A 26351-nucleotide genomic window follows, 5' to 3' on the forward strand; every position below is an offset into this window, starting at 1 on the left:
AACCCCAGATATTATGGGGGAACTAGTAGTTCCCTAGTTTCTTCCTTCTAAAAAGTGGAGTGACGTGCAATTTTCCAATCCAGAGGAACTACACCTGAATCTAGAGAACTCTGAAGGATTATAGTTAGGGCACATACAATGTGCTCCCCTACTTCCTTTAACATCCTCGGGTGGAAACTGTCAGGTCCTGGGCATTTGTCACATTTTAGTTCCATTAATTACATAGTTACTGTTAGCAATTACTCCTGTCCCTATTTTCTATATCTCTGATATTTTGAACACTACTTCAACGAATGAACAGTCAGTGCAAACACTGCAGATACTCACAGGAATCCATGTCCCGGGACAGAACATGTACAGAGACTTTGCGTCGTCTGGAACCATCAACAGCCAAGAGCTCCTGCAAATAAAAAGCTGTTAAATAAACTTGTTAAATCATGATAAACAGGAATTTTAACTTTGTGAACCTGCACTAGAAAAACAACCTAAATTTCAAAATGGGCTTTGAACTGCTTGAGATAATTTATCTCAAAGAAACAATATATGTTTGCACAACATGATTTCTGCCACATATTGGGCACTTAGAAACAACATCCTGTATTTTTAAAACCATTTTGTGTCAATGCTGATGCAAGCCAGTCATTGGCTATCAACATTATAATTTCTTAATCTTTATAATTTCGACAATAGGTTTTTAAATAAATGTATTCATTCATAGGATGTGGGCATCACTTGCAAGGCCGAGATATATTGCTCATCCCTAGCATTCCTTAAAGTGGGGGGGGAGACACCTTCAAGCTCTGTAGTCCATGGTGAAGGTACTTCATAATGCTGTACAGTAGGGATTCAACAATTTTTTTCCCCAGCAACATTGAAGGAATGGCGATATATATTTCTAATTTAAGGTGACATGAGACTTTGAGGGAACTTTGTTCAGTTCAATTGCAAAGCGAATTTTGAATATACACACATACCTGTGCACCGATGTGTATGGTAGCAAGGTAGCTGCTTAGTTAGTAATCCAGTAATAAAGGAGACACAGGTTCAAAACTCCACAAAACAGTTGGGGAATTTAATTTTTTTTTTTTAAATACCGGAAATTGAAATAAAAATTTGCCTCAGTATCATTGACCATGAAACTACTGGATTGTTGTAAAAATATATTTGATTTACTGACATCTTTTATGAAAGGAAATGTTTCATCCTTACCTGGTTGGTCTATATGTGACTCTAGACCGAAAGCCATGTAATTAGAACAAAGCACCACAGGAACAGGCCCTCCAAGCCTGTACCGGTCATGATACGATCCTTGACCAAAAACCTCAGCACTTCCTAGTGCCGCATCCCTCTATACCCATCCTATCCATGTATTTGTCAAGATTCCTTTTGAACGCTGTTAATATATCTACTACCGCAACCTCCCCTGGCAGCGCGTTTCAGGCACTTACCACCCTCGGTGGAAAAACATCACCTCTAAACCTTGCCCCACAGACTTTAAACCTATGCCCCCTGGTGACTGACCTCTCCACCCTGGGAAAGAGTGCCTTCCCATCCACTCTGTCCATACCCCTCATAATCTTGTAGACTTTATCAGGTCTCCCCTCAACCTCCATTGTTCTAATGAAAACAGTCATTAGACTGTTAAGTAGTCATTGATTGACTCTTAAACTGCCCTCTGAAATGGCCTAGCAAGCCATTCTGTCATCACAACTTTCTAGGACAATTAGGGACAGGCAATAAACGGTGCCTTGCCAGCAAGGCACATAAATGTAGTAGATGGATGGAATGAATTACAAGTGTGCATGCTTCACTTTGTTGTTTGGTTTAAGAGCCAGTGTGTAGATTAATGATTAAAGTCCCATGTGTACAAATAGCCCTCATCATCAAAATAACCCAATACATAATATATTTCCATAGGTTGTTTGTACCTATAGGATTTTTTCTTCTCCATTCCATAACACCTTGGTTCTAAAAGTGAGAAATAGCCTCCATTAAATCAAATGGATTCAAATAAAAATCAGAAAATGCTGGATAAACTCAGGAGGTCTGGCAGCATCTGTGGTGAGAAAGAGCATTAACGTTCTGGATCTAAATGATCCTTATACTCAAGTTCATCTCACTGTTAGTCTGAATCACTGTTTCAATTCAGTTTCACTACTTGTCCTGGATTAGTGCAGCAGAGTTTAGTTAAGCTTTATAGTATTTTTTGTTGCAGCAGTAGCTTCTGAACTTAGCTGCACAGCAATCTCTTGTCTATATACTCATCAATTGGTCGCGCCATTATACGTTTCCGCCAGAAACAATTAATCATAAGAGATCTACAGCACAGAAAAGACCCTGCAGCCCATTGCATCTGCGCGGTCAAAAAAGATCACCATTCTAATCCCATTTTCCAGCACTTGGCCCACAGATTTGTAGGTCTTGGCATTGCAAGGGCACATCGAAATACTTCTTAAATGTTGCCACCACCACCCTTTAAGGCAGAGGTCCGGACTCCCTCCACCCTCTGAGTGAAATAACTTTTCCTCGCATCCCCTTTAAAGCCCCTTACCTTAACATCTATATCCCCTGGTCATTGGTTCCCTCCACAAACCCCCCACCTCCCGCCTCCCCCTCCCTCAATCAGATCCCATATCAGTCTCCACTTCTCCCAAGGAAAAGAACCCCAGTCTGTTCAATCTCTCTTCACAGCTAAAATTCTCCAGTCCAGGCAACATCCTGGTAAATCACCGCAGTGGGACAGTGGTTAACACTGCTGCCGCACAGCACCAGGGACCCAAGTTCAATTCCCGCCCAAGGTCACTGTCCATGCAGAGTTTGCATATTCTCCCCGTGCCTGCGTGGGTTTCCTCCCGCAGTCCAAAGATGTGCAGGTTAGGTGGATTGACCATGATAAATTACCCCTTGGTGTTCAAAAGGTTAGGTGGGGTTATTGGGTTACGGGGATAGGGTTGGTTGTGGGCCGGGGTAGGGTGATCTTTGAGAGGGTTGGTGCAGACCTGATGGTCTGAATGGCCTCCTTCTGCACTGTAGTGATTCTATTCTATGATCAATCTCCTCTGCGCCATTTTCAGTGCCATCACTATTTTGTGGATTCCAGAACTGCACCCAATACTCTAGCTGTGGTTGAACTAATGTTTTATACAGATCTAGCATAACCTCTCTGCTCTTAAATTTTATTCCTCAGCTAATAAAAGCAAGTATACCATATGCCTTTATTAAACACTGTATCCATCTGCACTGCTACTTTAAGTGAGGTCCCTCTGATACTTGGTGCTTCCCAGGATCCTGGCCTTGATCATAAATTCCCTTGCCTTGTTTGTCCTGTCCAAATGCATCTCCTCACACTTAACTGGATTGAATTCCATTAAAAATTCCAATTAAAGACTTCCGGTGGCTTATGCGAGTGGGGCGGCCGCATCGAGAAGAGCTCGCGCCAATGGCCACGATTTGCGGCGCTTTTGGGGATTGCCCTGATTTTTCGATCTCCCCACCACCCCCCTGACTATCATTGGCTTTTGGGGCCGTCACGGGCAGCTAGTGGGGCCGGTTTGAAAACCGGCGAGGAACCCCGGGCGGGTATCAGGTGGCAGAGGCTGAGGCACTGGGCCCAGCGTGCTCAAAGCCAAACAGAGGCCGAGGTGGCAGGCCCGAAGCCAAGGCGTGATGTAGGTGGGATGTCCCACATCGGATGGCTCCCACCTAGAATGTAGTAAGAAGGCTGAAGTCCGGTCCCAGGGGAACTCTGGAGGAATGTAAAAGAGAAGAGAAAGAAGTTTTAAAGAAGTTTGGTGTAAGTTCTTTTCCTCCCTTTTTTTGTGAGAAGGAAGAAAAATTGTTTGTTTTTTCAAAAAAAACCAGATTGATGGAGGACAGAAGGATAAAAAGGGGAAAAAAGAAAGGAAAAACAATAAGCTGCTAAAGGATGCGAAGAGCAGCGTCGAAGAAAGGAGGAAACGCGGGCTCGCCGCTGAATGAGAGGACGAGTAAAAGCGCTGACGCGATGGCGGACGCCGAACCGCAAGGCGGGGCCGCACTACTTACGGTGGAGAAGATGACCGAGGTGATGGCGGCGGAGCTGGAAAAACAGTTTGCGAGGCACATGGAGGCCTTGAGGAAGGAGACGGCGATCGCATTGAAGTAATTGGTGGAGGAGGCAATCACCCCGGTGAGGGTAGCTGTGGCAAAGGCATCGGCCGAGCTGAGAGCAGGGTGAGAAGGTGAAGGAAGTGGAGGCCGTGTCACAGCACAGCGACCAGTTCACCTCGATGGGGGACGAGTTGCGGAGGGTGGTGGAGGTCAACACGGCGGCACAATTTGAGAATTGTGGGCTTGCCCAAAGTGACAGAGGGCCCAAGGCCAACAGAATACTTCGCAAAGAAGTTGGCGGAGCTGATGGGGGAGGGCGAGGACCCCTCCCACTACGCTAGACTGAGCTCATCGGTCATCAAGACCGAAGCCCAAAGTGAAGGAGCCGCCAAGAACAGTAATTATCTGCTTCCATAAGTACTGCATGAAGGAGGTGGTGTTAAGCTGGGCGAAGCAGAAGCGCTAGGTGCAGTGGGATAGTGCTGTAGTTCGGATCAACCAGGACTTGACAGTGGAGTTGGCAAAAAGACGAGTGGCGTTCGGGCGAGTGAAGGTGACACTGTACAAAAAGGGGTTGCGATTTGGTATGGTATACCCGGCGAAGCTGAGGGTGATGTATAATGCCAAAGACTTTTATTGTGAGACAGCGGAGGCGGCTGAGGCGCTCGTGAGGGCAGAAGGCTTGGGACAGATGTGAGGAGCAGAGCTGGAAGAGAGACTGTGGACTGTGTTTGGGCAGCTGGAAAATGTATAAATGCTACAACTTTCTTTTTACTGATGTGTATTGTAATTTACTTCTCTTTGCATTGTTACAGAGCAAGTTAATGGTTGGGTTGATTGGTGTTCTGTGTTGCGACGGTTATATCTTATTTTAGTGAATTGCATGCGTTGGATTGTTGTTTTTGTTTTTTCTTTCTCTGGGACTGGGTAGGAGGGGAAGGTATACCTTGGCGGGGGGAGCCAGTCACGCTAGCTAACTAAAGTCGGCTAGTGAACGGAGGTGAGGTGAGAGGAGGGCTGTGGAAATTGGAGCCTGGACAGCAGGTTTCAATGGACCTACGAGGCGAGCAAGAGGGGGGAGTGGGGGAGGGGGACTGATGCTGGGAGATGTTTTTTCCAAGGGGAAATGTAGGGATGGGGGTTCCTGGGGGGGGGGGTTCCGATTTTAATAATTGACAGGGGCGGGTCAGGCTTATGGGGCAGGGCCCGGTGGTATGATGATGGTGGATAAGGGGTGGGTGGGGTGAGAGACCCCCCAGTTAAGATAGTCACGTGAAACGGGAGGGGGCTAGGAGGTCCGGTCAGGAGGTCAAGGGTGCTTGCGCATCTTAAAAGTTTGAAAGCAGATGTGGCAATGCTACAGGAGACTCACTTGAGGGTGAAGACCAGGTGAGACTTAAAAAGAACTGGGTTAGTCAGGTGTTTCACTCTGGATTTGACGGAAGGGCTCGAGGGGTCGCGGTACTGGTCAGCAAAGTGGGTACGCTTCCAGATGGAGAAGGTGGTGGCAGATCAGGAGGGTAGATATGTGGCGCTGGAGGGGAGACTAGTGGCGCTGTTAAGTGTATACGGTCCCAATTGGGACGATGTGGAATTCGCAAAGAAGGTGTTTGGGGCCATCCCTGACTTGGAGGGGGAGCTAAGGTTGGACAAATCACGGCCGCGCTAGCTGGTCCCATCATGGGGGGCGAAGTGGAAATGGGAGTGGTGGACCCTTGGAGGTTTCTGCACCCAAGGGAACGGGAGTACTCGTTTTTCTCAAGCAGTCCATGAGGTATACTCGCGGATCGACTTTTTTGCGGTGGGGAAGGCTTTGCTGGCTGGGGTTAGGGGTTGGAATACTCGGCAATTGCAGTGTCAGATCATGCTCCGCATTGGGTGGATATGGTGCTGGAGAAGGGGGTAGCGCAGAGGCCTTGGTGGAAACTGGATGTGGGGCTTTTGGGGAACCAAATGTTCTGTGAGAAAATTGAAAAGATAATTAAGGAATATGTAGGTTTCAACTGTACGGGTGAGGTGTCGAAGGCAGTTGTCTGGGAGGCTCTAAAGGCGGTGGGTGAGGGGTGAGGTAATTTCGTTTAAGGCCAGGGTGGACAAAGAGGAGAGGTTGGAGCGACAGAGGGTAATAGATGAGATGTTGGAGGTAGATATGAGTAACGCAGAAGATGGGGCCACAGCGAAGCTGGAAAAGAGGAAGAAACTACAGGCGAGCTTCGACCGACTGTCAACCAGGAAGGCTGTGCGCCAACTGAGACGAGCAAGGGGTGTATTTTATGAGCATGGCGATAAAGCTGTTAGCAGGTCAGCTCCGGAGGGAAGCAGTGGCAAGGAATATTCTTCAGGTGAGGGACAGGGCAGGGAAGTTGGTGGTGTCTCCGGATCTGATTAACAAAGTTTTTGAGGAGTTTTATGAGGGGTTATACAGGTCAGAGCCACCTGGGGAGACCGTGAAATGCAGGAATATTTAGACGGGTTGGAGTACCCGAGGTTAGGGGAGGGGGACAGGGCTACATTAGAAGGAGCAATAGTGGAGCAGGAGGTAAAGGCTGCGATTGGGAGGATGCAGTCGGGAAGGTTGCAGGGCCGGATGAGTGTCCGGTGGAATATTATAAAAAATTCAAGGATAAGCTGGCGCCCCTGATGGTGGGGATGTTTGAAGAGGCGATAGGGAAGGGGGTGTTGCCACAAACCTTGGGGCAGGCATCAATTTCACTGTTGCTAAATAAAGATAAGGATCCGACGGAGTTTGGGTCATATAGCCCCATATCACTTCTGAATGTGGACGCAAAAGTATTGGTGAAGGTACTGGCGGGTAGTGCCTCCTGAAGGTGATAGGTGAAGATCAGACTGGGTTCGTGAGAGGGAGGCAGCTCTTTTCGAACATTAGGAGGGTATTGAACGTTGTTATGGCACCGGCGGAGGGGAAGAAAACAGAGGTGGTTCTGGCATTGGACGCTGAGAAGGCGTTTGACCGCGTAGAATGGGGATATCTGGTGGCAGTTCTGGAGCGGTTTGGGATTGGACCAAGATTTGTGAACTGGGTAAAGCTACTTTACAAGGAGCCGAGGGCAAGTGTCCGCACAAACAACACCAGCTCGAGATACTTTTCTCTCCACCGTGGGACGAGGCAGGGATGTTGTATGTCCCCCCCCCTGCTGTTTGCACTTGCGATTGAGCCGTTGGCCATTACATTAAGAAGTTCAGGAGCATGGAATAGTGCGGGGGGGAGGGGGAAGATAGAGCACAGGGTGTCCTTACATGCCGATGACTTGCTGTTATGCGTAACGGAACAGGGTGTGTCGATAGGGGGAATATTGGAGCTACTTGAGTATTTGGGTCTTTCTCGGAGTACAAGCTGAATCTAGACAAGAGTGAGTATTTTGTGGTGTCGCGGCCAGGGGTGGGGGCAGGGGTGGGGGACTGCCATTCCGTAGGACAGGGACTCACTTTAGGTATCTGGGAGTGCAGATTGCCCGGGAGCGGGGGAGGTTTCGCAGGTACAACATCTCTAGTTTGGTGGGGTGAGTGAAAGCTGATCTGGCATGGTGCTCTCCCTCTGTCACTGACGGGTCGGGGACAGGCTGTTAAAATGAAGGTGTTGCCGCGATTTCTGTTTATTTTTCAATGCCTACTGATTTTCCTGCCAAAGGCTTTTTTTCCCCCCCAGAGAGATTGAGGGAAGGATTACCTCGTTCATATGGGGAGGGAAGGTGGTCAGAGTGAGAAAGGTGCTGCTGCAGAGGGGATGGCAGGCAGGGGGTCTGGGTCTTCCGAACCTGGTGTACTACTACTGGGCGGCGAATGTGGAGAAGGTGCAGAGCTGGGTCAGAGGGGTTGATTCCCAGTGGATCCGAATGGAGGAGAGTTTGTTCAGGAGGTCGGGACTGAAAGCACTAGCAACAGCGCTGCTCCTTGACCACTCCGGGGAAATACTCTGGGAGTCCGGTAATAATAACTTCATTGAGAACTTGGAGGCAGTTTCGCCAACACTTCGGGTTGGGGCAGGGTAAAGGGAAATGCCAATTTCGGGGAACCACAGATTTGAGCCAGGGGGGGTTGGATGGAAATTTTCGGAAATGGGAAGAGAAGGGGATTAAGACGCTAAAAGATGTTTCTTAGGCTGATACAGCTGAAGGTGGTATACAGAGCACACCTCACGAGGGCGAGGATGAGCCGATTCTTTGTAGGAGTAGAAGATGTGTATGAATGTTACGGGGGGGGGGGGGGGGGGGGGGGGGAGAGCCCGCTAATCAGTTCATATGATTTGATCCTAACCAAAGCTAGAGGATTACTGGAAGGAGGTTTTTAGGGTAATTTCCAAGGTGGTACACGTGAAACTGGACCCGGGTCCCTGGGAGGCCATATTCGGGGTGTTGGACCAGCCAGGGTTGGAAACAGGGACAGAGGCAGACATCGTAGCCTTTGCCTCGTTGATCGCCCGAAGGTGGATCCTGTTGGGATGGAGAGCCCTGGCGTGGCGGGGGGACCTGTTGGAATTCTTGACTCTTGAGAAGGTTAAGTTTGAACTGAGGGGAAGGACGGAAGGGTTCTACAATTCATGGGCATTATTCATTATGCACTTTCAAGAACTGGAAAATGTTGCACATTTGTTGGGGGGGGGGGGGGGAATGGGGTCTGTGTGTATTAAGGATGACCATGTGTGATCCATGATTCCTTTTTGTCATTTATTTATGTAAATATGCGGGCTAATGTTTGGGGTTTGGTGGGAGGATGGGATCGTTATTGTTATGGGGATTGACATATTTGTTGCTGATTATTGTTTATCGTTGGTAGGTGTAAATTTGGGAGAAAGTGTGAAAAAGGAGAATAAATATATATTTTTTTAAATTCCAATTAAAATAAAGAATAGTTCGGTCATTGTTTCCAGTTGATCTCATCCAATGGTACTTAGCATATTTGAAGTAATTGACAAGCACAGACAGTGAAAGGGCTAAGTGATGTTTTCATTGTGACTCAAATCTAGGCTCTTGAGGGGGGGAAACCTTCTTGGGTCCCTGCTGATATAAACCTCAAGATTCTAATCTAGCATAGTGTTCAAGAATCATGACTGGAAAGATGAGTACTTGAAATGTCATTGCATACAAGGCAACAGACCAAGTGCTGTAAAATGAGTTTAGAATAGATAGGTTCTTGATGGTTCAGTGCGGACAAGATGGGCCATAAAATTGTATGGCTATGAAAGGATCATGTGCCCTGTTGGTGGTGTTTAATGCAGTTTAGTAGGGCACTCTCCTCCATGGAGACAGTTGTCTATATTGGGAGAACTCCTTTATTTTTGTAATTGAACCATGACAGCAAATCATTCTAGGCTAGATGAAAAGTTAACGCAATGAAAGCAACATAATGCTTTTCTGTCTTCCAGCACAGACAGTTGCATGCCTGACCTGCACTGCAAGTGGTACAAGTCTTGAGGAAATTGCTTTTGGGCCTTATCAAAGGTTACCTCCATGCTATTAATAAGCTTAAACAAGTCTCAAGTCCCCTGCCTTCTGACTAGAATTGGTGGCCCATGGTACTGAACAAATCTGAAGGTTGGGCAAGCCAGCAATTATTACTGAGGGTTTTGCATATCTCAGAATAAAATGAAAAATACATCTTCTTCATGGTCAGTCTGAGGGGTACACGGCACCCATCTCATCCAAAATAGGTGGCCTGTTCCTTTGTAGAACTGGAACCTCTGAGGAGCTGGTTACGACCTCAAAAATGCTCATAGTGAGGACATTTTTCTGCCAAAAAAAGCCAGGAAGAGCTACTAAAAACCATCACACTTCTGAAAGTCAAATGATAGAAGACAAAATAAATAATGCCACACATACATGTGACTGGTGAAGTCCATCAGACTTGATGTAAAATTTGTAACTGGAAATGAGCTTTGACAGTTGAAGACAAAAGTATGAGACTGAAATTATGGACACAAGCCCAAATAGCAAAAACCAAAAACAGTCAGCACTGGCCAGGACATGGATATCAAAGGCCAAGCAAAAGTAAAGCTTCAACAAAGCAGGATGAAAATTATGAAAAATATCTCATGACTGTGGAAAAAGTAACCAATCTGTACAGAGAGATTGCACCCAGAATAAAAATATAGCGAAAGGGACATTTTTCCATTGTAAACAAACAAATCAAAATTATTGTTCAAGGGATATTCTGTTCCAATGGAGACTTCAAATTTTGCATTAAAAGAACCATTAATTCGAGCTCAACTCATATTGATGACTGGTGTCACAAATACGAAGATTGCCCAGGTTCGAATTCCGGCCCTAGGTCACTGTCCGTGTGGAGTTTGCACATTCTCCCGTGTCTGCATGAGTTTCACCCCCACAGCCCAACGATGTGCAGGTTAGATGGATTGGCCATGCTAAATTGCCCTTTAAATGGAAAAAAAAAATAATTGGGAAACCTATAAAACAAATACGAGAATTGAGATTATTTGCATTCCTGGTTTCTGAGGAAATTACCTGCCGAACACAAATGGGGTGCAGATGCAGCTAATTTCTGCAGTACACTCTTTCTTGGAGTTTCTCAAAGACTAACTATGCAATCCATAATTATACACTCCAGCTATTTTGGCATGGTTCGAATCATTGTTTAATGATCCACTTTAGTGTTGAATCTGTGCACTGGTTGCACATTAGAAATATTACAAATGGAATAAACATAATTTAACTATATTTTATCTGCCTCTGAGGTCTCCATTTCTGTTCTTCTGCCAGACGGATTAATATGCAAACACGTATTATCTTTTGGGTAAATGCATGCACGTTCTCCATCTTGCAAAAATGTCAACACAAGAACTGTAGGCCACCTGGCAAAGTCAAGCTCCAGAATAACAACCAGTGTGAATATGGCAAACAACATATTCTCAAATCCGACACATGGGAATGTAAGCAGCTCCTTTGCTGAATTGATGAGAGCTGGCAACAATCAGGTATGGGTGTAGATAAACCACTGGCCAAAGTCAGCAACGTGCTGTGAATCTTTGAAAAGCAAATCAATTCCCTTCGTCAGTGCTGTCTGGTGAACTGGCAAAAGAGCAGCACCCTGCTGAACAGCAGAAATGTTTTTGGGGGGTGGGGCGGAAAGAGAGAAAGAGAGAGTGCATGGTTTGCGAATTCAAAAGTCAGAGAGCAGTTAACTAGCTGTTAACTATTACTCAGACTGGGTACATTTTGATGACAAGATACAGTGGAAGTTAATCCTTATAAAAACAGATTAACCAAAACAACTCAACACTCTTCTCTGATGACACAAAGCAAAGAATAACATTCAAGCACAATCCATCTAAATTCTCACTAAAGCTCATGAGCTCCAAAACATGAATGTGTATATTCAAACTGAATTTTGCATCAAGATTCCCTGCTGTTGCTAGGTAACGGCTTGAGTCATATTATATATTTTCATCTTTCATTAATGTGCAATCTGTTACATTTGCATCTGAATACATATTAAACCATTCCCTGATAAGAATAAATTAGAAACCATTATATCATTTGGGCAAAATATTGTAGTGTCACACAATGTACCAAAGTTATATTAACACTAGACGACAACCATGTCTAGATTAAACACCAAATTTACTGAAAAGGTTATGTGCTGAATTAATGATTGCCGAGGTCTTTTTACACTAGGAATTGCTAAATACCAGCTGTTGTAGCTAATGTAGTCATGGTTCAAAATGACAGATGTCAGTGCATTTAATTTAAAGCATAAAAAGAAATGTGGTACACCTTTTATGTCATGAAGACCTTGCAATCCATCAAAAAACTCCCCTCAAAGATGCTTCTGCATTTCAGAGAACAGCAGTTTGTAATTTGGGACAAGGTAAGCTGCATACTGCAGCTGTACATATAAATGAAAAGCTTTTAATGCCCGAGGATCTGAGTTCACGATGAAACAGAATGTTATCCGGCTCACTGATTTATTGGAATTCGATAAGTCCAAAGTATTAGTGGCACAAAGATGGTGCCATTTTCAGGTTTGAATATTTTCACTGACATTAAAAGTCATTATTATATCAACCTATACATAAAATTTTGTGTCTACTTTTTTACATCTAAATGCCGTGGACATACAAAAGTATCTTTCAGATTGCAGGTTAAGTCCTGGGCAGTTAAGGGATAGGGTCGAGATAGAGAATGTTTGAAAAGAAATTCCTAGGCCGTGGAAACACAGGGGAGGAGGGTGGTGTGGTGTGGCAATAGAAGGTTCTATACAGGTTTGTAATACTGTCCTAGTTTAAATTCCATCACAAAACATAGTATAGTGCTTGTTTTTTTTAATGGCCTTGCCAACTCATTATGGCACAACTTTTGAGGATTTGGTGCATTTGTATTCAAAGGTTTCTTTGTTTCTCTACTCTGCCTAGACACACCTTCCAAGTAATTAAATGAAAATTGCTTATTGTCATGAGTAGGCTTCAATGAAGTTACTGTGAAAAGCCCCTAGTCGCCACATTCAGGTGCCTGTCCGGGGAGGCTCGTACAGGAATAGAACCGTGCTGCTGGCCTGCTTTAAAAGCTAGCGATTTAGCTGAGTGAGCTAAACCAGCCCCTAATAAGGGACCTCCCTATTCAAATGAACTATCGCAAATTTATTGGCATTGAAAATCAATTGCCAATTAATTGCCCTTCTGCAAGTTTATTAATGCCCTTCTGTAATATGCTACATTCCCCTCCGTTATTGACTACCCCTCTCCAATTTGGTGCCACCTGCCAATTTAGAAATTTTGATTCCAAAGTCCAAATCAATTGGAAACAGCAGTCGCTCCAGCACTAATCCTTGTGCTACACTGCTTCTCACCTTCTGAATCACTGAATAACTCCCCATTATTCCCACTTCCTGCTTTGTATTGCAGCCAGCTAGCAATCCATTCTACTTGTCATCTGACTCCACATCCTATTTATTAGTCTATTCTGAAGCACCTTATCGAAAGCCTCCTGAAAATCCACTCAATTACAGCTACTGCATTATCACCTACATTATATCCACAAAAAATTCAATAAACTGTACACACAAGTTTTTCCCTTTTGAAATCCATGGTATTTAATACATTATCTGTTTCTAGTTGTTCTTCTATTTTCTCCTTCAGGATTCCATTCTGCTTCCTACCAGGTGTTCTATAGTTCTTTAAGCATTCTGTTCCCCCTTTCCCAAATATAGGAATTGTTTTAGTTTTCTGTCAGTCCTTTGGCACACCTTTTTCCTAATGAATTATGAAATATGCCTATGCCTCATCGGTCTGCTCCTCTTGCTCCATGTAGCAGGCTGGGGACAGTTCCAGTCCCCAGGGTCAGCATGTGTGCAGGAAGTGTCTCCAGTTACAGCTCCTCGAAGCTCGAGTTTCAGAGCTGGAGTGGCGGCTGGAGACACTGGAGCATCCGTGAGTCGGAGAGCATCGTGAATAGCACGTATAGAGAGGTGGTCAAACCGCAGGCTCAGACTCCGCAGGCAGGAAGGGACTGGATGACCACCAGACAGAGCAAGAGAGCAAGGCAGGTAGTGCAGGAATCTCCTGTGGCCATTCCCCTGCAGAACAGATATACTGCTTTGGATACTGTTGGAGGGGGGGGGGGGGGGGGGGGGGGGGGTGGCGGCCTCAGGGGAAAACAGCAACAACCAAACTCGTGGCACTGCGGCTGGTTCTGCTGCAAAGGGGAGGGGTGATAAGTGCGACAGTGTAATAGTTATAGGGGATTCAATTGTAAGGGGAATAAACAGGCATTTCTGTGGCCGCAAACGAGATTCCAGGATGGTATGGTGCCTCCCTGGTGCTTTGATCAAGGATGTCTCAGAAAAGGTACAGGACATTCTGGAGGGGGAGGATGAACAGCCAGTGGTCGTGGTACACATCGGCACAAATGACATAGGTAAAAAAAGGGATGAGGTCCTAAAAGCAGAATACAGGGAGCTAGGAAGGAAATTAAGAAATTGGACCTCGAAGGTAGTGATTTCAGGATTATTACCGGTGCCATGTGTTAGTCAGAGTAGAAACGACAGGATATATAGGATGAATACGTGGCTGAAGAGATGGTGTCAGGGGGAGGGTTTCAGATTCCTGGGACATTGAGACTGGTTCTGGGGGAGATGGGACCTGTACAAACTGGACAGGTTACACCTGGGCAGGACTGGAATTGATGTCCTTGGGGGGGCTATTTGCTAGAGCGGTTGGGGAGTGTTTAAACTAATGTGGTAGGGGATAGGAACCGATGCAGGAAGTCGGAAGTGACAGAAGGGGGAAAGGAAGTAAGGGGGGAAGGTTTAAGTCAGAGAAGCCATAGTCAAAAATAAAAAGGGCGACAGTACAAGGTACAGTAACTGAGGGGAGCTCACTGAATAGGCCCAGTAATACTAAAAGGAATAAAACGGGAAGGAAAAACATCAATGGAAAGCAAAGTGGCAGGTTCTTACATGAAGATATGGGTTCAACGACAAGGAAAATTAGGAGAAAAGTTAAGAGGAAAAATAACTTGGGAGAGGTTACTGATCAAGCTGTTAAGATTCAAACAAGTGGTATAAAAGCCAACGTAAGTGTACTTTACCTGAATGCTCGTAGTATTCGAAATAAGGTAAATGAGTTGATGGCGCAAATCATCGTGAATGACTATGATTTAGTGGCCATTACTGAAACATGGTTAAAGGATGGTGACGACTGGGAGTTAAATATCCACGGGTATCAAACCATTCGGAAGGACAGAGTGGATGGTAAGGGAGGTGGTGTAGCTCTGTTATTTAAGGATGACATTCGGTCAATAATAAGGGATGACATCGGTGCTATGGAGGATAAGGTTGAATCCATTTGGGTGGAAATCAGGAATAGTAAGTCGAAAAAGTCACTGATAGAAGTAGTCTATAGGCTACCAAATAGTAACATTATGGCGGGGCAGGCAATATACCAAGAAATAACTGATGCATGCAGAAATGGTACAGCAGTTATCATGGGGGATTTTAAACTACATGTTTAACCAGGTCAGTCAAGGCAGCCTTGAGGAGGAGTTTATAGAATGTATCCGCGATAGTTTCCTAGATCAGTATGTAATGGAACCTACAAGGGAACAAGCGGTCCTAGATCTGGTCCTGTGTAATGAGACAGGATTGATTAATGATCTCTTAGTTAGGGATCCTCTCAGAAGCAGCGATCACAATATGGTGGAATTTAAAATACAGATGAAGGGTGAGAAGGTAAAATCAAACACTAGTGTTTTGTGCTTAAACAAAGGAGATTACAGTGGGATGAGATAAGAGCTAGCTAAGGTAGATTGGGAGCAAAGACTTTATGGTGAAACAGTTGAGGAACAGTGGAGAACCTTCCAAGTGATTTTTCACAGTGCTCAGCAAAGGTTTATACCAACAAAAAGCACGGTAGAAAGAGGGAAAATCGACCGCGGATATCGAAGGAAATAAGGGAGAGTATCAAATTGAAGGAAAAAGCATACAAAGCGGCGGCAAAGATTAGTGGAAGACTTGAAGAAAAAGCTATAGAGAAGAGTAAGATAGGGCAGCACGGTAGCATGGTGGTTAGCATCAATGCTTTACAGCTCCAGGGTCCCAGGTTCGATTCCCGGCTGGGTCACTGTCTGTGCGGAGTCTGCACGTCCTCCCCGTGTGTGCGTGGGTTTCCTCCGGGTGCTCCGGTTTCCTCCCACAGTCCAAAGATGTGCGGGTTAGGTGGATTGGCCAGGCTAAATTGCCCTTAGTGTCCTAAAAAATAATGTTAATGGGGGTTGTTGGGTTACTGGTATAGGGTGGATACGTGGGCTTGAGTAGGGTGATCATTGCTCGGCACAACATTGAGGGCCGAAGGGCCTGTTCTGTGCTGTACTGTTCTAATTCTAATTCTAATTATGAGAGTAAACTTGCTCAGACTATAAAAACAGATAGTAAAAGTTTCTACAAATATATAAAACAAAAAAAGAGTGGCTAAGGGTAAATATTGGTCCTTTAGATGATGAGAAAGGAGATTTAATAATGGGAGATGAGGAAATGGCTGAGGAACTGAACAGGTTTTTTGGGTCAGTCTTCACAGTGGAAGACACAAATAACATGCCAGTGAATGATGGAAATGAGGCTAAGACAGATGAGGACCTTGAGATGATTGTTATCACTAAGCAAGTAGTGATGGGCAAGCTAATGAGGCTAAAGGTAGACAAGTCTCCTGGCCCTGATGGAATGCATCCCAGAGTGCTAAAAGAGATGGCTAGGGAATTTGCAAATACACTAGTGACAATTTACCAAAATTCACTAGACTCCAGGGTGATCCCAGCTGATTGGAAATTAGCAAATGTGACACCACTGTTTAAAAAAGGAGGTGTATCATCAAGGAAGAAATAGCAAGGCATCTGGATGGCAATTGTCCCATTAGGCAGACGCAGCATGGGTTCATAAAGGGCAGGTCGTGCCTAATTAATTTAGTGGAATTTTTTGAGGATGTTACCAGTGCGGTCGATAACGGGGAGCCAATGGATGCTGTATATCTGGATTTCCAGAAAGCTTTTGACAAGGTGCCACACAAAAGGTTGCTTCATAAGATAAAGATGCATGGCATTAAGTAGTTGCATAGATAGAGGATTGGTTAATTAATAGAAAGCAAAGAGTGGGGATTAATGGCAGTTTCTCTGGTTGGCAATCAGTAGCTCGTGGGATCTCCTCAGGGATCAGTGTTGGGCCCACAATTGTTCACAAGTTACATAGATGATTTGGAGTTGGGGACCAAGTGCAATGGGTCCAAGTTTGCAGAAGACACTAAGATGAGTGGTAAAGCAAAAAGTGCAGAGGATACTGGAAGTCTGCAGAGGGATTTGGATAGGTTAAGTGAAAGGGCTAGGTTCTGGCAGATGGAATACAATGTTGACAAATGTGAGGTTATCTATTTTGGTAGGAATAACAGCAAAAGGGATTATTTAAATGATGAAATATTAAAACATGCTGCTGTGCAGAGAGACCTGGGCGTGCTAGTGCATGAGTCGCAAAAAGTTGGTTTACAGGTGCAACAGGTGACTAAGAAGGCAAATGGAGTTTTGACCTTCATTGCTAGAGGGATGCAATTTAAGACTAGGGAGGTTATGCTGCAATTGTATAAGGTGTTAGTGAGGCCACACCTGGAGTAGTGTGTTTAGTTTTGGTCTCCTTACCCGAGAAAGGACGTACTGGCGCTGGAGGATGTGCAGAGGAGATTCACTAGGTTAATCCCAGATCTGAAGGGGTTGGATTACGAGGAGAGGTTGAGTAGACTGGGACTGTACTCGTTGGAATTTAGAAGTATGCAGGGGGATCTTATAGAAACACATAAAATTATGAAGGGAATAGATAGGATAGATGCGGGCAGGTTGTTTCCACTGACGGGTGAAAGCAGAACTAGGGGGCATAGCCTCAAAATAAGGACTGAGTTTAGGAGGAACTTCTTCATCCAAAAGGTTGTGAAGCTATGGAATTCCTTGCCCAGTGAAGCAGTTGAGGCTCCTTCATTAAATGTTTTAAAGATAAAGATAGATAATTTTTTTGAAGAATAAAGGCATTAAGGGTTATGGTGTTCAGGTCGGAAAGTGGATCTGAGTCCACAAAAGATCAGCCATGATCTAATTGAATGGCGGAGCAGGCTCGAGGGGCCAGATGGCCTACTCCTGCTCCTAGTTCATATGTTAGTATCTCTTCTCTAGATTCATTTATAGAATGCTTGGATTGAATCCATCTAAACCAGGGTCTTTTTCCTTAGAATTTGATTAGTTTATTCAATGCATTTTAAAAATATATATTTCAAAGTTATTTAACTCATTACTCATCTCATGTCATGTACACCCTGCAAAGACGAAAGTGAAAAAAAAAAGAAATATTTGTCCGCTCTCTATTGTTACGGGTGTATTATTCCATTAGCACATTGGGCTAAACAGCTGGCTTGTAATGCCGAACAAGGTCAGCAGCGTAGGTTCAATTCCCGTACCGGCCTGCCCAAACAGGCGCCAGAATGTGGTGACTAGGGGCTTTTCACAATAACTTCATTGAACCCTACTCGTGACAATAAGCGATTATTATATAAAACATTTTTTATTTCTTAGTAGAACAGAATAATGCCCCCCCCCCCCCTCTATCAGCAGTTTCCACTTCACAGAGAACCCTTCATCCAAACCTCTAATGGTGAACTTGATTCTCTCCAAATGAAGGAACTCAGCATGGTCCCATACCCATGCCCCAGTCTTGGTGGTTCTGCGGCCTGCCAATTAAGTAAAATTCTCCTTTGTACCAGTAGGGAGGTGAATGCCATGACATTGGCGCCCTTTCCCACCATGACCCTCAGACACACCAATGGTAGCTACCCATGGAGAAGGCATGACCACTATCCCCACCACCTGAGACAGTACATCCCTAACACCCTTCCAAAACCCCACAAATTTTGGACAGGACCAGAACATGTGTATGTGGTTCACAGGGGGTCCAGCACATTGTGTACATTGATCAGCCACTTCCGGGAAGCAACGGCTCAGCCTGGCCAGTCATATGTGCTCTATGCACAACGCTAAGCTGTACAAGACTGAGCCTAGCACATGACGAAGATGCATTAATCCTTCGCAACGCTTCCACCCAAATCCAGCCCACACCACACCTCCCACTTCCTCCTCCATTTCAGCCGCAACGACACCATCGAGACTTCCTCCCTATTGGCCAATGTAGCATACACACTGGAGATCTTAACCCCACCCCCGCCAAATCTCATTCCCGAAAGGAGCCTGTCCTGTACTCTCAAAGGCGGTAACATTGGGAATGAATTAAGCTCATTACTCAAAAAAGACCTCATCTGGAGATTACCAAATTTAACTCCATCTGGAGCCTCGGACACTCCCTCAACATTATTTCATCCTGTGATTCCAGGAATCTGCGTAAGATCGCCTTCACCAATCTCACTGTTCTTCTCACCTGACCCTTATTCTAATAGTCCAGATAAAAATAAGTTCTCCCCCAACCACAGCCTTCAGTGCCTCCCATAACATTCCAGCGGAGACCTCACCTGTGTCGTTCAGATCTATATAATTACGAATGACACCTTCCAATCTCTCACATTCCCTTATCTGCAAGGAGACCAACATCTAATCGCCACTGCGGCCTACAAGTGTACAGTTTCTCCATCCACAGATCTACCCAGTGAGGGACGTGGTCAGAAACTACGAAAGGAGGGCAGCACGGTGGCGCAGTGGGTTAGCACTGAGGCCTCACGGCACCGAGATCCCAGGTTCGATCCCGGCTCTGGGTCACTGTCAGTGTGGAGTTTGCATTTTCTCCCCGTCTTTGCGTGGGTTTCGCCCCACAACCCAAAAATGTGCAAGCTAGGTGGATTGGCCACGCTAAATTGCCCCTTAATTGGAAAAATTGAATTGGGTACTCTAAATTTTTAAAAAAGGAAACCACGATCAGCCAGTACTCTTTCCCCGCAACTCTGGAATCAGCGACTTGTTCAAAACCAAAAAAATCTCTTTGGGAATAACATTTGTGAACATGAGAAAAAAGGAAAACTCCCTCGCCTTAGGCCTCCCAAAGCGCCCCGGATCTACGCCCCCCATTAGCTGCAGATATTCCAACAGCTCCCCAGCAATCGCCGGCATCCTCTCAGACCTAGGGCCTAATCAGTCTAACTCCGGGTCCAAGACTATTAAAATCTCCCCCAGGAAGAGTCTGTGCGAATCTAGATCCAGTATCAGGGACAGAACCCTCCTCAAAGTCCACATCGGCCCAACTTGGGGCATGTTTAATGCACAGTACCACTGAGGAGCCCTCAAACTATCCGCTTACCAACACATATCTATCACTTGGATCAGCAATGAACCTCTTCATTGAAAAAAAAACACCCTTCTACTTATTACTATGGCACCTCTATCACCTTCATATCCAGACCAGAGTGATTCACCTGACCAACCCATCCCCTACTTAGCCTTGTTTGGTCTGCCACCTTCAAATCAGTCTCCTGGAGAAAAATCAAGTCCATACCCAGGCTCTTCAGATGAGCAAATATGCACGGACCTTTTAACAGGGCCATTCAGGTCTCGAACATTCCAAGTTACCAATCGAGTGAGGGGGGCATCTGCTGACGCCCCCACCCCAGACAATCAGCCATACTTTTGTTGCGCCAACCCTCCCACCCAGAGGTCCTCGAGCCCCATCTTATGGGGCCAACGCCAGATTGCAGCACCTTAATAAAACTCAAACCGTCAGCTATCCCATACCCCCCCCATCCCAATTCCCACCCTCAAGTTAAACCAAGAAAAATAAATATACAAAATCCTACCCTCCTCACACCATTTCTCCCCCACATCTCTTCCGTTTACTGTTTTTCATACCAGCCCATGTGACGCCCACAACTTCCCTGAACCCGCCAAAACACCATCCCAGACAAATAAAAAGGCAATCGCCCAAGGAAGCAGATCACCTCCCACCCCGTGAACACGTCCCGCCTCAAAAAAACGATTAAGAAAACCGAGAGGAGAGTGATGGACATTAGAACCTCATAATATTATTAGAATACACAGCAATCAAACTAATAATACAGTCCCCAACAACTCCGAAAAAGAACATTTTAACAATTGAACATATTTACAAGTTTCCAATCCCTTGGTCTCGAAGAAACTTACCTGCGTCCTCCGGGGTGTCCAAGAAGCATTCCTTTTTACGGAAGGTGATCCACAAGCAAGCCGGATACAGCATACCAAATCTCACATCTTCCTTGTGGAGACCTGCCTTGACTTTATTAAAACCGACACGGCGTTTAGCCAGTTCCCCACCCAAATCGAGGTTTCCCCTGATAATGCTCCCCTCTCATGCACGTTTCTTTCCCTGCCTGGCCCACCTCTGGATGTTTTCCTTGTCCAGAAATTTACACAGACACACTACCATCGCCCTTGGCAGGTTGTCCACCTGCCTTCAGTTTCCTTTTCAGCACCCTGTATTCGCGATCCACCTCTGGGGCACGATTAAAAACTCCTCTCCTATCAGCTTCCGCAGCATCTGTGCCACTTACTCAGATGATTGCGAATCCTCCAGCCCCACACTTGATGTGCCATCAATTATAACAAAGATGAGTTGTGGAACGAAACTGTGGCTTTAATAAGCTAAACGAGAACCTGCTTGGAACTGATCCCGAATTGGGGCAGGGCCAGAGGTTGGCCAACTTTATACAGAGGCTGAGGGGAGGAGCCACAGGCGGAGCCAGAAGAGACAACAAACAATATATACAATACGCTAACAGTGGTTTACCATAATATATACAATACAGTAACAGTGGTTACCACATTCACCCCGTTTTTAAAAAAAGAGACCGGGGATGAAGTGGACTTAAAGATCGAGTTTGACCTTCCACCGTGAACGCCTCATCCCGGCTGTGGTGTGGGCACTGGTGTCGAGACCTGCGTGTCCAGCAGAGTGTCGTCTTCTCCTTCGTCCAGTAGTTGAGTCAGTGGAGGGGGAGACTGTGTCGGGGTGGGGGTGGTGGTGATGGTCACTGGGGAGCCTGCAGGTGCCAAATCCCGAAGGGAGACCATGTCCTGCCACCTGTCATGGTGTGCCACATAGGCATATTGTGGGTTGGCATGGAGGAGAAGAACCCTTTCGCTCAGGGGATCCGATTTATGACTCCTCGCATGCTTCCGGAGGAGGACGGGCCCTGGGATTGTCAGCCAGGACGGGAGCGAGACCCCTGAGGCGGACCTCCTGGGGAAGACAAACATTCGTTCGTGAGGGGTCTCATTGGTGGCAGTGCACAGGAGCGACCAGATGGAGTGCAGTGCATCAGGAAGGACCTCCTGCCAGCGGGAGACTGGGAGACTTCTAGACCGTAGGGCAAGAAGGACGGCCTTCCAGACCGTCGCGTTCTCCCTCTCCACCTGTCCGTTTCCCCGGGGGTTATAACTGGTAGTCCTGCTTGAGGCGATGCCCTTGCTAAGCAGGAACTGACGCAACTCGTCTCTCATGAAAGAGGAACCCCGATCGCTATGGATGTAGGGTGGAAACCAAATAAGGTGAAGAGACTGTGCAGGGCCTTGATGACAGTGGCAGAGGTCATGTCAGGGCATGGGATGGCAAAAGGGAAACATGAATACTCGTCAATAATGTTGAGGAAGTACACGTTACGGTCAGTGGAGGGGAGGGGCCCTTTGAAGTCGATGCCAAGGCGCTCAAAGGGGTGGGAAGCCTTTACCAGGTGTGCTCTGTCTGGCTGATCGAAGTGTGGTTTGCACTCCGCATAGACCTGGCAGTCCCTGGTCATAGTCCTGACCTCCTCGATGGAGTAAGGCAGGTGGCGGGCCTTGACGAAATGAAAAAAAAAGGGTGACCTCCGGGTGACAGAGGTCATTGTGGAGGGCCCGAAGTCGGTCTACTTGTGCGCTGGCACATGTATTGCGGGATAGGGCATCTGGGGGCTCATTGAGCTTCCCAGGTCGATTCAAGATATTGTAATTGTAGGTGGCAGGCTCGATCCTCCACCTCAGGATCTTGTCGTCATTCTTGATCTTGTCCCGCTGTGTGTTATTAAACATGAAGGCAACCGACCATTGGTCAGTGAGGAGAATGAATCGCCTGCCGGCCAGGTAATGCCTCCAATGTCGCACAGCTTCCACAATGGCTTGGGCTCCCTTTTCGACGGAGGAGTGTCGAATTTCGGAGGCCTGGAGGGTACGGGAGAAGAAAGCCACGGGCCTTCCCTCCTGGTTGAGGCTGGCGGCCAGGGCAAAGTCAGGCGCATCGCTCTCCACCTGGAACGGGATGGACTCATCTACTGCGCTCTCTGGCAATATCTGCCTTGATACGGTTGAAGGCCAGGCGGGCCTCAGCCGTCAGGGGAAAAATGGTAGATTTAATGAGTGGACTGGCCTTGTCCGCATAATTGGTGAGCCACTGGGCATAGTAGAGAAGAACCTCAGGCATCTCTTCAGGGCCTTGGGGCAGTGGGGGAGGGGAAGTTCCAGGCATGCGGTCGGGGTCGGGCCCTTGGACCCCGTTTTCCACCACGTATCCAAGGATGGCAAGGCGGGTTATAAGGAAAACGCATTTCTCCTTATTATATGTGAGGTTAAGGAGCTTAGTGATGTGGAGGAAATGTCAGAGGTTGGCATCATGGTCCTGCTGGTCATGGCCACAGATGGTGACATTATCCACATACGGGAACGTGGCCCTCAGCCCGTACTGGTCAACCATTCGGTCCATCACTCGTTGGAAGACCGAGACCCCATTGATGACGCCGAAGGTAACCCCGAGGAAGTTGTAGAGGCGGCCATCTGCCTCGAAGGCAGAGTACTGGCGGTCCTCCGGGCGGATAGGGTGCTGGCGGCACGCGGACTTCAAGTCAACAGTGGAGAAGACTCGATACTGCGCAATCTGATTGATCATGTCAGATATGTGGGGAAGGGGGTACGCATCTAGCTGCGTGTACCAGTTGATCGTCTGACTATATTCGATGGCCATCCGGTGCTTCTCCCCAGTCTTGACGACCACCACTTGGGCTCTCCAGGAGCAAATACTAGCTTCTATGATCCCTTCCCACAGGAGTCGCTGGACCTCTGACTTCATAAAGGCCTTGTCCCGGGCACTATATCGTCTGCTCCTAGTGGCGACAGCTTACAGTCTGGGGTGAGGTTAGCAAAGAGCGAGGATGGAGTGACCTTAAGGGTCGCGAGGCTACAAACAGTGAGGGGGCAGGGGTCCACCGAACTTCAAGGTAAGGCTTCGGAGGTGGCACTGAAAATTAAATAATAGGGCAGCGCAGAGATGAGGGAGGACGTAGAGCTTGAAATTAGCGTACTCTACGCCCTGTACCAAAAGGGTTGCGACACAGTACCCCCGGATCTCCACGGAATGTGATCCGGAAGCCAGGGAGATTTTCTGGGTCGCGGGTAAAATCGGGAAAGAACAGTACCGTACCGTATCTGGGTGGATGAAACTGTCAGTGCTCCCGGAGTCGAAGAGGCAGGTCGTCTTGTGCCCGCTGATCCAGACGGCCATCTGGATTTAGTGAGGTGATGAGGTAGAGACTGGTCAAGGGTGATGGAGGCAAGCTTCGGAAGGTGGGTGGGCTGGTCGAGAGTAGAGGAGTCCAGCGTACGACTGGGTGAGCAGGGGTTCCAGGAGGCGGCGAGGTGATTCCAAGATGGCGGTCCCCACGGGTCGCACGTGGTGGGTGGTATCGAAGATGGCGGCCCCCGCGGGTCACACATGGCGTGTGGCATCGCAGATGGCAGCCCCACGAGTCGCACGTGGCGGATGACATGGTAGATGGGGGCAGTCCTGACGGGCAACACGCAGCGCTACTGCTGCTGGATCTGGAAACTTTAGGAATAGGTTGGGGCTGGCAGACTTTGGCGAAGTGGCCCTTCTTTCTGTACCCTTTGCAGATCGCGCTCCGTGCTGGGCAACGTTGTCTGGGGTGCTTACCCTGGGGAGTTGGCGGATTGCTGCGAGGCACAGGCTTGCGACGCACCCGGGTCAGGTGATGGCGGCGTCCACGAGGGTGCTGCATGGTCAGAGGTGAAGGCATCCATGTTATGGAAGGCCACTTCCAGCGAATTTGAAAGCTGCATTGTCTCTTGGAGGCAGTGTACCCCCTTTCTAGCAGGCGCTGGCGGATGTAGTTAGATTTCATGCCAGCGACATAGGCGTCCCTGATCAGCAGCTCCGTGTGCTGGACAGCCAATACCGCCTGACAGCTACAGTTCCGGCCGAGTACCTGCAAGGCACGCAGGAACTCGGCCTGCGATTCCCCGGGGCGTTGACGCCTTGTGGCAAGATGCCTAGCGTACGCCTCATTTACTGCCTTTACATACTGCCCCTTCAGCAGCATTATCGCCTCCGCGTACAAGGCAGCATCCCTGATAAGGAGGAAAACCTGCGGGCTTACCCGGGCGTTGAGGACTCGAAGCTTGTGGATGTCAGCGACGGCGGCAGATTTGAGGTAAGCTTCGAAGCAGCTTAGCCAGTGCTCAAATGTCGCAGTGGCGTCGGCTGCTTGGGGGTCCAGTTCCAGGCGATCAGGCTCGAGTGATGCATCCATCTTAAGCATTTAGCTTATTAAATTGATGTGCCATCAATTATAACAAAGACGAGTTGTGGAACAAAACTGTGGCTTTAATAAGCTAAACGAGAACCTGCTTGGAACTGATCCCGAACTGGGGCAGGGCCAGAGGTTGGCCAACTTTATACAGAGGCTGAGGGGAGGAGCCACAGGCGGAGCCAGAAGAGACAACAAACAATATATACAATACAGTAACAGTGGTTCATCACGATATATATAATACAGTAACAGTGGTTTACCACAATATATAATACAGAAACAGTGGTTACCACACCACTATCTGGACATTCAGCTGCCGCTCTCAGTTCTCCAGCTCGCCCACTCTATCTCTAAAACTGCTGGCAATCAGGGAAAGCTCTGCTTCGATCATGGTCAACTGGTCCTCGTGTTTGGCAACAGATTGCTCCATTTTTTGGAGCAAAGCGCCTTGGGACTCCAACCGCTGCTCAACCCTCTTCACTGCTGCTTTTATCGGGTCAATAGCCCTTACCAGGTCTTTGGAGGTTTCCATCTGTTTCTAAAATTATGTGGTTAAGAAGTCCGCTATATAGGCTCTAGACCATTGACCTTGGAGCACAGGCTCTGGGCCCGCCGCCATCACGTCTTCAACTGCACTCTCCAGAGCCCCACGGTCAATCTGCTGTCGTTTTTTTTTCCCTCCGTTGCTTTTCGTTGAATGCATGCCGAATCGCTCAAGAAGTCTGCCGGCACTTTCACTCTATTAAACTTGGACTTCGGGATTGAATTCAAAAGTCCGATCGGGACTTTAGCCAAGTAAAAAAAGTTCTCCATGCGGGAGCCACCAAGTCCACGGCTGTCTACTGCATGGCTGCCACCGGAAGTCCTGCAGTCCAACTATAGTAGGAAAGGCATTCTTTTTTTTTTATAAATGTATTTTATTTCAAACATGAACAATTTGGGGAACAAACTCCCCAGCACACCACTGTACAGTTTAGGAAAGGCATTCTTAAAAGAATTTCCTTTCAGCAATCCTGCACCCTCTAGGCCAGGAAATGGTACTTGTGGTCTGGTTGTACTTGTTGATGATGTGTTTAAAAGGACTGCCCCAGTGAAGGGGAAACTGTGAAACATATTTGAGGTAAAACTTCAGCTCAGACCTTATTACAAATATAGGGGTCTGCACTATCAAGATGATTTTAAATAAAATCAGGCCCTGCACAGCTCAGCCCCCAATCCATTC

General features: G+C 47.0%; 1 protein-coding gene across 5 annotated transcripts in view; it reads right to left on the bottom strand.

The window, feature by feature from the left end:
* Window positions 1-26351, bottom strand: part of ide (insulin-degrading enzyme) — a 245968-nt gene that overhangs the window by 21566 nt on the left and 198051 nt on the right. For all 5 annotated transcript variants that reach the window (XM_038822333.1, XM_038822331.1, XM_038822334.1 and 2 more), the window contains one exon: window positions 328-400. In XM_038822333.1, the coding sequence (XP_038678261.1) occupies window positions 328-400 (73 nt within the window). The remainder of the gene's footprint in view (window positions 1-327; window positions 401-26351) is intronic.

Source organism: Scyliorhinus canicula, chromosome 16, assembly GCF_902713615.1.
Source record: "Scyliorhinus canicula chromosome 16, sScyCan1.1, whole genome shotgun sequence".
NCBI lineage: Eukaryota > Metazoa > Chordata > Chondrichthyes > Carcharhiniformes > Scyliorhinidae > Scyliorhinus > Scyliorhinus canicula.